Source organism: Oncorhynchus clarkii, chromosome 22 (assembly GCF_045791955.1).
Source record: "Oncorhynchus clarkii lewisi isolate Uvic-CL-2024 chromosome 22, UVic_Ocla_1.0, whole genome shotgun sequence".
Taxonomy (NCBI): domain Eukaryota; kingdom Metazoa; phylum Chordata; class Actinopteri; order Salmoniformes; family Salmonidae; genus Oncorhynchus; species Oncorhynchus clarkii.
In genome coordinates this window covers 25,779,554-25,791,119 of record NC_092168.1, presented here as the reverse complement: position 1 = coordinate 25,791,119, position 11,566 = coordinate 25,779,554, and the positions used below count along the sequence as shown (strand labels likewise).

The following is an 11,566-nucleotide window of genomic DNA, read 5'->3' as shown; positions in this document are numbered from 1 at the left end:
TTTTATAAATTATGATTGCAGAATCATTTTGAAGGCACTTGATTTTTGTTTGACGTCATTATGTCCAATGTTTTTATCGACACAAGATAGTTAAATGTGACACGTTTCAGGAAACTAGGCGCATGTCACACGCCACTACTTCACAGGAGAGGCATTTGAGCATAAAAATTTATTTTTATTTTATCCAAATGTGTTTTTTGGCATAAAATGCCTTCTGGAACATGTGAACATTCATGTGCCTTAATAACAAACTTGTATTCCATACTTAAATACGGATAAAATTGTTAAATTAGAGTCTAGTTGGTTTAGCCACATAAAGACAGGAACCTTCCCACTAGCCATGATTGGCTGAGATAATGGATGGGCTGGACAAGCCAGTAAATGAGTTTGGATTGGTCTCCCATATAGTATGCTTCTGTCTATAACGTGAACTGTTCAGTATGTGTTAATAGTCCTTTCTACCTAACTTTAGCCATCAAGAACTACAACATTTTTGCTACTTTTCTCAACAACATTGATGCCCTGAATTTAGCAGGTGCTATTGACAGAATAGTTGGAAAAAGTGGTGGGCTACTTTCTGCACACGCCATGGTCAGTGTGAACCAGTGACTTTACACAATGCTGTCCAAACAAGATGTGGCTACAAACAAAACTGAGTTAAACGGTTCCAGTTTTTTGGTCTTGATTTACGGTTAGGCATAAGCTTAAGGGTAAGGTTAAGTTTAGGTTTCCACATTTTAAGAAGATAAATTGTAGAAATAGGTGGAGTTTATGACTTTGTGGCTGTGGTAACTAGTGACAACCACAGCCTCCCCACACTGCTCATGGGACGACATGTTTTGTAGACAGTAGCCTGTAGTAAGAGCCTTTAGTAACATGACCCATACAATACATTTATTTGATCTAGTCAACTTCTGAACCAATGACCCATGAAAAAATATCTTAGACTCAGCTTTTTCAAAATTCTTATCAACTCACTTTATCAAGCACAGCATGTAAGAACAAGCCAAACACAATGATAATTCAATAAAATCTCAGTTTTATTTGAGCAAAAGCATGACACTGAACTCTTTGGAGATGCATTGCTTGAAGAAACACTAAGTGTTTTCTCTACTGTCGAGAAATGAATCTATTCTCAGCTGGTTCTTTTCTGCTCTGCCTCTCCCACCTCCCTGCACTCCTCCTCTCCCCTGCCTGCTCCCTCCAGCTTCTGCTCGACATGGGTTAGCATCTCCTCCAGGAGCTGGCTGGAGGCCCTGTCCGAGGGCGAGGGGGGGCGCTGGGCTCCAGGGGAGCCAGGAGGAGGGGCCACTGAGCTCTCTTCACCCCCGTGGATGATCTGGTGAGCCGCCTGGAGGTGCCTGCGCTGGCTCTGACGCACTGGAGGAAGGAAGGGGAGGGAGAGAGGGAGAGGGGAGGGAGAGAGAGAGGAAGAGATGGGAAAAAGGAGAGAGAGAGAGAAAGGTGGATGAAGAGAGAGAGAGAAAGACAGAAGAGACTAAAGTATTATTATGTAATTATTATTGTGTTACCACGCTATCATGTTTTATCAGCATGTGATGGTACTGGGTACTTTGGGAATAAACGGCCTACCTCTGTCTCTGACGTTGATCTTCTGTACCTCAGGGATCAGGAAGCTGTAGACCAGCTCTGCTACGATCTCCTCTGACTGCAGGCTGCTCCGACTACACACACACACACACACACAAGGGGACAGCTTTTACAATGTGCAATACAAAGATACAGAGATACAGTGTGTATGGATGCTAGATGGCGTGTGTGTCAGGGTTTCAGATAGGATAATGTGGCGCCGGACATTTGAGAAATCCGCCGGACCCATATGCAGTGGGTGCATAACCTGATTAGGGTGTCCACCCACAGCGCTCAGAATGACAGAAATCACATTTAGATTATAGTAATTCATATTAACAGAACATGCAAGTCGAGGATGCAACGATATGCTGTCCTTCTTACTGAATTCAGATGTGCACTTTGAAGACGTAAGAATAACTGTCCACATTTACTTTTCCTCAGAAAACAAGACCAGTAACCAACAGCAACATCACCAGCCTGTCAATCTACTATCCCCAGAGGAGAAAGGTTTACATATTCTATTGGTCAGCTTGTCGAGAAAGAAATAGCCTATTCAAACAGACTATGGGACAATAAAAAGCAATGAGCCTAACGCAACAGATCAGAATGTTTTGCTTAAAATGTTGATAAAGTATTATTTCTTCACATCATAAGCGATGCGCACAAGGCAGTACTCTACATGCATCCAGTTCATTCCATAATGCAATTAGCTAGAAAACACTGTTGTCTAAAGAGCACCGCACATGCGAGTTGTTTCATGTGACAGAGATGAAAATATCCGTTAGAAATGTAGAATGAGAGGAGATCTAACAGGCTACTTTGAAGCAAGGTAAGACATGCTTCATAATATGTATTAAAATGTTCAGGTTTCAAACAATTAAGTACGTTTCCAAAATGCATAGCTGACTGCAAGGTGGTGTGTCACGAACTGATGAAGCTTGCCTTCCGTTGCCATTTGAGATGCTGACACAGCAGCTCTCGCGCTGTCTGACAGATTTTCCGCTCAAAGGCTCTGTATCTGTACGCTGTATTCGTGTGATAAATAAGATACACAACAAATATACTGTAGCCTACACACACCAATTTAATTCCACTAAATTATGCAAATTGACCTATAGACCGATAAGTATGACCAGTCAAATGTATTTACATTGACTGGTATTTCCATCAATGAATAGACTAAAAAGCATTATATCACAATGGTATTTTTGATTATTCTTCTGGACAATTGGCTAGCGCCAATTTTAGTTATCAGCTTTTCTATGTTTTTATAGGCCAAAAGCCAGCTATTACCGGCTAACGGAAACCCTGGTGTGTGTGTGTGTGTGTCGTACGTCTCCTCCATGGCGTAGGCGATGTTGTTGACCTCCTCTGCCACTCTGCGTATCTCCTGTCTGGCCTGTTGGTCTGCTGTCTGGTCCAGAGTCCCCAGGATGATGTCCTCCAGGTACAGATCTACTGTCTCCTGATGAACCCTCATCACCTACAGGACAGTACAGGCATTACACACACGACACACACACAGGCATGCGCATGCAGGCAGACGCACGCACGCACACACACACACAAACACCTGTTTGAAGATCTCATCCTCCTCTCTACGTCTCCTCTCTTCCATCTGTCTCCGCCCACTCTCCTCGGCCTCTCGGAGGCGCCTGTCTCTCTCGGCCAATAAGGTGAAGGCATGGATCCTGCGTTCCTCCTGTAGGCGAATCAGCTCCTTCGATAGGAAGTCGAGCATGTCTACAAGCTCCGCCCCTGCCACAGCTGCCTGGTACCCCTCCACCAAGGATGCCTGGGACAGGAAGATGGGAGAGTGAGGGATGGGGGAGGAAAGAGGTGTCTGTACCTGTCTGTGTGTTTTGTGTGTGTTTTCTCTCTCACCTTGTGTGTGTGTTGCTCTCTCTGTCTCTGCAGAGCCAGCGTGAGCTGTGTGTCTGCTCTCTGCAGCTCCTGCTCCTCTCTCTGCAGGGCATGAGTGGTTCTCAGCTCCTGGATCAGCTCTAGACGCTTCTCCTTCCCCTCAAACATCTGACACACACACGTACAGATAGACAGCAGCGCACAGAGATGGTATCCCATAACATCAGACACACACAGAGAAACGTTGGTTTATCATAGAGCTTATCATTCTCTTCATAAAAACACACCTGGTTCTGAATGCTTCTTCCCCTCAGCAGCTTCTGCAAGTAGATGACAGCCAACTCTCTCTCCTCGTCCCCCTGGAAAAACACCGGAATGACAGGGTGAAGAGAGAATGAAGAGATGTGCTACAGACCACATAGTGAGTGAGGGGGGATAGTGTACATCTCCAGACAGTGTGTTGAGACAGACTGTACTGTACCTCAGGGGGCTCGTCCACCACGGGGGTCTGTGGTCGAGGAACAGATTTCTCTGTCTTAAAGAGGAAGCGCAGGGTCTTCTTCTGCTCCACACGAGTCTTCTCCTCCTTCAGAGCCTGCAGATGGAGGGACAAAAAGAGTGTTATACATATTTTGAGTGTGTGTGTGTGTGTGTGTGTGTGTGTGTGTGTGTGACCTGGTGTGTCTTCATGAGCTCCATCTCTCTGCGTGCAGAGCGTTTAACGAAGCCCTTGCTGATTTTGGGTACGGGGGCTTTGATACATGGCTCTGTCACTGAGACCGGAAGTCCCGCCTCCAGCTCCAGCAGACCTGTGATTGACAGATAGGAAGAGAGCTCACTACCCTCTACCTTAGCAATTTTGATGATCTAGCATTATTAAAACACCATCACTTTGAGATTCAGGGCCTGTATTAATTTTTCTCAGAGTAGGAGTGCTGACCTAAGATCAGGTCCCCATGTCCATGTAATCTTATTCATAATGATCTTGAAATATCAAACTGATCCTAGATCAGCACACTCAAACCTTCATAGGTATCAAGGTAGCGGCTCTTGACCATGTTGCGTTGGGAGTGGCGGTCAGGGAACAGGCCGATGCGGGACACAGGGGCGTACGTCTGAGATGAGTAGTTGGAGTAGTCCTTGATGATGTCACGGCGTTTTAGCTTTCCCTCCACATTTTTTCTTTTCGCTGTCAGCTTCCTCATTGCTGGGAGAGGAGAGAGAGGGAGGGAAAAGAGAGAAAGGGGGAAGGAGAGAGGGAGAAAGAGTGGAATAGAAGGAGAACGATAGAGAGAGTTAATCTTTAAGCCCTACTGTTCTCATCGTATTAAATCAAAGTTAAAGGGAAGGTTAGAGGCTTTGAACACTTATCAACACTTATCACAGTGATTTATGAAATGCAAAATGTAAATACGCAGAATTTCTATGCATCATTGCCTTAGACAAAAGTCAAGACATTGGGTGTTCCTCAAAATGCATTCTACCGTCATCCGGGCACACAAATTGGACCAAGGTAGGGTTGGAGTATGAGTCCAAATCAAAGTATGCTAAACTGAGCAGGGAGGGCACTTGTCGAATGCGTACTCCATTTGTACATATTTTTAAGCATGCAACGATGCAGGAGTCAAAGGAAAGTATACAAAGAAATATGACACAACCACGTAAAAAATTACGCAAAATGTATTGAAATCACTGGTAGCCATTATTTGAGCTGAAGCGAGAGAAAATACACTTCAACTTCAGAATGAAATGTTGCCTATTCACATCTCATATGTTGCCTGACTACAATATGTTATCTTGATATGTTAATAAATGCATGCTGTATTAATTTTGGCATATTTACCTGCCTACGTACTGTAGATCGCAAGTAAGTCAATAAGGCTAACTGGCTCTACTCTTTGAGTATATCTTGTTTTGTCTCCATTGCCATTGTCCTAGCTGGAAGACGGTTAAGTGAATGAGTAAGTCCCAAGTCCATATTAAGTCAATAGGGTTAACTGGATAGCTATCTAGCCACGAAGAATTGGTAGCTAACCACATAACATTAGTTTTAGGTTATTTTTGCCTGTTTAACTAGCTGGCTAGCTAGATTATTACAATGTACATATCTAGCTGATAATTATGAAGTAAAACGTTTGCTTTGTGTATATCTTGTTTTGTCTATTGTTGCCATTGTCGTGGCTGGAAGAAGGTTCAGTGAATGGGGAGGTGCAGCGTGAGTTAATACAGTAGGGGGAGTGCGTGTGCTCCTCAAATGTAATATTTTATACATTCTCCACACTCTCATCCTCACAAGAACGTACTCAAAAGAAAGTCGTCGGAGAATGCACTAGGAGCACGAGAGTGTGGAGCACAGTAGAATGCATATTGAGAAACACCCATTGATTTACAGATGATGTAGTCATTGCGTATCTTGCTCAGCTTGCTCTTCTCGTCTCTCTGGTGCTGGGAGTACTTGAGGTCCAGCCTGTCCACCGTGGCCTCTTGCTGAACCTCCTCCCTCTGCCTCAGTAGACCCATCAGCAAGGCCAGGCGAGCCTCCTGCAGCCTGGGGTAGAGGGGGGAGAATGACAGTGGGGCAAGGGGAGGGAGAGCAGGGATGGGTGGACAAGGGCAGGAGGGAAGGAATTTTAAAAAGATGGTGAAGCTGCTTGTGTGGTGCATTCCTTCCTTTATTCTCTTGTTCCCTCACTTCTGGATCTCGTCCTCCCTGAAGGCCCACTCCTTCCTCTCCATCTCATCCATCATCCTCTTCCTCTTGTCCAGTTGACTCAGGTCGTCCATGGGGGGCAGGGTGGCCTCCCACGCCCGCTTCACCCTGGTTCGCTCAATCATCTCCACCTCCGCCAGACCCGCCGGAAGACCACGACCTGGGGGGTGGGGGGGGGGGGGTAGAGGTAGAGAGATCGGGTCAGAGGAGTCAAGGTGATGAGGCTGGGGTGAGTTGTGTAGTGTTGGAACATGTGTGAGGATGGGTCATAATGGCCTGTCCTGCAGTATAAGTATTGTGGAGGTGCAACAGGAGGTGAAGCGGTAGGGTCTCTGAAGCTCGTATGTACCCCATGTCAGTGTGGCCAGTGTCAACAGCTCTGGGTGGGCCGTCCCGGGCCGTACCACGTATTCGGGGGTGTAGGGGTCCGTCTGGGCCTCACTGTCCCTGTAGTCAGTCTGCACTCCCATGGTGCGCTGGAATGGAGTGGGCAGCTGCTCACTACCCCCCTCCACTGTAGAGTATGGGTTAGCTCTGAGTGGAGGGAGGAAGGGAGAGAGAGTGATAGAGAAGAGAGGGGTTCCCAATATGTTTACAGCATTTTTCAGGGGACTTTGGCAGCATGACTTACTTGGGCAATGCAAAGACCACATCGGGGGGAACCTGCTGTGCAAAGGGGATCAGGGGGCTGAGGGAGGGAAAGGAATACAAAAAACATCATCAGAAACAATCAATGTTTTACTTTAATATGGGATAAGGCTTCAACACTACACACTCAAACAGAGTCAAATCCATCTGAACTGATACAAAAATCATAATTCTGGTTTTAATTGGTTCTATTTTTTACAGAGAAAGATCTGCTGGTCTGCTGACATTCTATCCAGTGACCATGCCGCTGGTGCTACAGTGAGGATAATGACAGTTGTGTGATTTGACTCTCATGATACAAATGACCTCTGATGCTGTCATGACTTGATGCCTGAGTCTTCCTTCAGGCCCTGGTGTCCTCTCTGACACCATTCATTCTTTAACCCTTGATCCCACAATGTCCTGCTGCCGCATTACGGGTATGTGCTCTCTCTCACCACTTGAAAAACTTCCAACGATCAATGCCTGAAACACTGCTGTCTTTGCACCCTCTGACCTGAAACAGAGCACCAGGAACGACCCTAACAAAGAAAAAAACAACAAGACAAACATGGGCCTTAATAATCAAGTAAATCAAGTATATGAAATACAGTACATTACCAAAAGTATGTGGACACCTGCTCTTAAACATCTCATTCAAAAATCATGGGCATTAATATGAAGTTGATCCCTTCTTTGCTGCTATAACAGTTGTTGGAACATTGCTGCAGTGACTTGCTTTCATTCAGCCACAAGAGCATTAGTGAGGTTGGGTACTGATGTTGGGCGATTAGGCCTGGCTCGCAGTCAGCATTCCAATTCATCCCAAAGGTGTTCGATGGGGTTGAGGTCAGAGCTCTGTGCAGGCCAGTCAAGTTCTTCCACACCGATCTCGACAAACCTTTTCTGTATGGACCACGCTTTTTGTATGGGGGCATTGTCATGCTGAAACAGGAAAGGGCCTTCCCCAAACTGTTGCCACAAGGTTGGAAGCACAGAATTGTCTAGAATGTCATTGTATGCTGCAGTGTTAAGGTTTCCCTTCACTGTAACTAAGGGGCCTAGCCCAAACCATAAAAAACAGCCCACAATCATTATTAGTCATCCACCAAACTTTACAGTTGCCACTATGCATTGGGGCAGGTAGCGCTCTCCTGGCATCCGCCAAACCCAGATTCGTCTGTTGGACTGCCAGATGGTGAAGCGTGATTCATCACTCCAGAGAATGAGTTTCTACTGCTCCATAGTCCAATGGCAGCAAGATTTACACCACTCCTGGTGAGCTCAGGCTTGTGTGCGGCTGCTCGGCCATGGAAACCTATTTCATGAAGCTCCCGATTAAAAGTTATTGTGCTGACGTTGCTTCCTGAGGCAGTTTGGAACTCGGTAGTGAGTGTTGCAGCCGAGGCGATTTTTACGCGCTACGCGCTTCAGCACTCGGCCGTCCCGTCCTGTGAGTTTGTGTGACCTACCACTTCGTGGCTGAGCTGTTGTTGTTCCTACAAGTTTACAATTCACAATAACAACACTTACAGTTGGCCAGGGCAGCTCTAGCAGGGCAGAAATTTCACGAAGATACTTTTTGGAAAGGTGGCATCCTATGACGGTGCCACGTTAAAAGTCACTGAGCTCTTCAGTAAGGCTATTCTACTGCCAGTGTTTGTCTATGGAGATTGCATGGCTGTGTGTTCAATTTTATACACCTGTCAGCAACAGGTGTGGCTGAAATAGCCAAATCCACTAATATGAAGGGGTGTCCACATAAATTCATAAACTATATATACAAATGTAACTTGAATCTATCTACTTCAGTATCCAAAGATTTCTCCTCTGTAGGGATAGCACGTGTGTGTCTGTGTGTGTGTTACCTTGCCAGCTGCTGAACTGCCTCTCTGCGCTGCTCTGTGTACCCTCGCCAGCGGCGGTCAATAAAAGTGGGCACAGGGTCAGTGGTGTCCAGACGCAAGACGTATCGAGGGTGGTGAGGTAGGTGACTGAACATGGACCCATACTCTGGAACCTTCCTCTGAGCAGGGGGACATGGAGAGAGGTCTTTCACAGGGTTAGGGCTGTTACAGTGGCCGTATTTGGGTTAAATTATTGTCAAATTATTGGGTTAATAATATTAACATTATTTCACCAAGTGTGAATTGAATTTCTTCTCAAAATAAATCCTTGCAGTTATGCATGATATGAAAAACTGTCATGGGTAAGGGTGGTCTGGAAAAGTCCTAGGTATTGCATTAGAGTCATGGACACATGTGACATTACTGACGAATGAAGACAGCGATAAGCATTGATTGTGAATCTGTAATCATATGAAAGGTCATTTGAAAGTAAGTGTTTAGGTCGAGGTTGCTATGCTAGCTAGCTAACGTTGATTAACTTACCACCCGGTCCACGGATGCATGTGCCTTGAAGCTGGCCCTTGCATGGTCCATTTCCCCGGACACAGTATATACGGGGTCTGTAATGCAACATCCACAACAAAAACAGTTCATGTTCGCTTGCAAACTGTCTAGATAATTATTGCAAACAAGCTAACTTACCTAGCTAACGTTAACGTTAGCTAACTCACCATATAGATAGTCGTGTACCCGCTCTTGTGTAAAACCTTTGTTGGTTTCATTTTGCTTATGAAATGTTCGAGTTACTGATATACTCATTTTTGCACCGGTTTAAAACCAATTCATCTAAAAAAGAAATAGTAAGAGGATAGATAGAAAGCTATCATGCAAGGTAGCTAGCTACTGTAGGCAGCTGTCAAACTTCAAGAGCTGGGCCACATCGTAACCATGGAGATTGTAAACAGCCCTTCCTCGAGACGCTAATAATTTTTGCCAGCTTGGGGGCAGTATTACACATAATTGCAGGCTTGTGTTTTAGCCACCATTTCATCACTCTTGGTTAATCATCATTCATTTAAAATCAGATGCGGCGGAATTGTATATATTTTTTAAATTATATTATATTATTGAATAGGCTTCTCTTCAAACGTTTATTCCTTTACATCTGATGTCAGAAGAAGCCTACATGATAGAAGAAAACCATACTTGAAGACATTTATATCATTACCAAAAGAAACAAATGAAAACAACCCATCTTGATATTTTCCTTTCCATAAAGAAATAGTTCTGGACTGTTGTATTTGGGTCATGATGCCTTTGTCTTTCCCACAGTTTGGCTAAAGTAATCAGGAAAGAAAAGCTGTCAGTGCAAAGAAAAAGGAGGCGGAGTGGCAACCAAATGGAAAACATGACTAATTAGGGTTTATGCATCTCTGCAACACCACATATGGCCTTTGTGGCTCATGTGTTTGAAAAGAACAACACACACAACCACCTACTCACCCACCCGAACAAAGACACAGACACACCATATGTTCTACTATCCTTCTGGGGACCTAACATTGATTTCTACTTACAACTCTTCCCCTAATTCTAACCCTAGGCCTAAACCTAACCCCTAAGCTTAAAACAGTTTGTGGGGGAGTGGGAAATGTCCCCACGATGGAACATTTTCTATGTTTTACTGTCCTTGTGGGGACTTTTGGGAATTTCTGGTACGAGGATAGTAATACAAGCCGACACACATTTTTCCACTAACACTTTACCAACAAACGCTATGCAATTACTGTAAATGACAACACATAGTGGTGATCGCAAGCAGGGACATCAGGGTAGAATTTGCATAGCCTGTCCACAAGGCCGCGGTCGGAAGTCATCGTTTTGACAGTTTGCTGCGTCTTATTTTATTTTTCAGACGTTATAGGTGCTTGTGATAGCTGATTTCAGTCCACCGTATATGTTAGCTCCTTGGGGACTCTCCCCATGTCCATGCAGTTGTATTGTCACTATGGCTTTTGTGATTGTCATGGCAGACTCCACTCAAGGCACTGTGTCAGTTCTGGGAATGGACTGTGACTCTGCCTAACTGACAGGAAACTGCCAAGCTCTATCAGAGAAGAGCAGAGAGTATCCACACACACACAAGCATGCACAACGGTAACCCAAATTAATGCGAGCAGTGGTCATCGTGAATGAGAATGTGTTTACAGCACTGTTAGGTCCAGACTGATCTATAAAGGACCAGTCTCAACACAGACTTGAAACCCTAAAAGAGAACTGAGTGTCGATACATACGAAACATGATGTTTGAAACCTGCTGATTCTAAGACATTGGTTTGAAAAGTGGTCAGCAAGAACAAAAATGAAAGCCAAGTTTACTCTAATGAAATGATTATCTTCATCTGGTTCTGTTGGTCATTGCCTGTCTGCATAGAGGATCAAACGATACCAAAAGTACAGCCAAGGAAAGGGCTTAGGACTATATAGTAATGGACTGACGTGTTGGTGGGTATGTGTGCGGTCTACTACAGAAACATTTCCACAGGCCAAATTCCATTGATCAGTTCAGCCACAACAACATTAACCCCACAAAATCAAACCACAAGGTCAGGAGAGTCATCTCTGTAATCACATGGACACACACCAACCGGACAAACAGTTTATGTGAGTGAATGACGTGTGTGTGTGTGTTGGTGTGTGTGTGCCATGAGTCAATCAGAGGAAGCTGGGGGAGGAGCTATAGGAGGACGGGCTCATTGTAATGGCTGGAATGGAATCTATGGAACGGAGTCCAACATGTGGTTTCCATGTGTTTGATCTGTTTGATACCGTTCCATTAATTCCATTCCAGACATTACAATGAGCCTGTCCTCCTATAGCTCCTCCCACCAGTCTCCCCTGGAGTCAATATACCATATAACACAAT

The 11,566-nt window shown here is 44.9% G+C and overlaps 1 protein-coding gene across 1 annotated transcript; it reads right to left on the bottom strand.

The window, feature by feature from the left end:
• Positions 1–1,135: 1,135 nt before the first annotated feature.
• On the bottom strand, positions 1,136–9,557 carry LOC139380104 (cilia and flagella associated protein 91). Its single transcript, XM_071122561.1, has 17 exons — positions 9,372–9,557; positions 9,184–9,260; positions 8,662–8,819; positions 7,252–7,335; positions 6,798–6,854; positions 6,516–6,700; positions 6,149–6,326; positions 5,847–6,004; positions 4,481–4,663; positions 4,132–4,265; positions 3,938–4,051; positions 3,744–3,815; positions 3,478–3,624; positions 3,167–3,388; positions 2,928–3,076; positions 1,594–1,685; positions 1,136–1,380 (listed from the first exon to the last, which is right to left on the bottom strand). The coding sequence occupies exons 1-17, from the start codon at positions 9,457–9,459 to the stop codon at positions 1,136–1,138; spliced, it is 2,343 nt and encodes a 780-aa protein (XP_070978662.1). The 5' UTR covers positions 9,460–9,557.
• Positions 9,558–11,566: the final 2,009 nt, after the last annotated feature.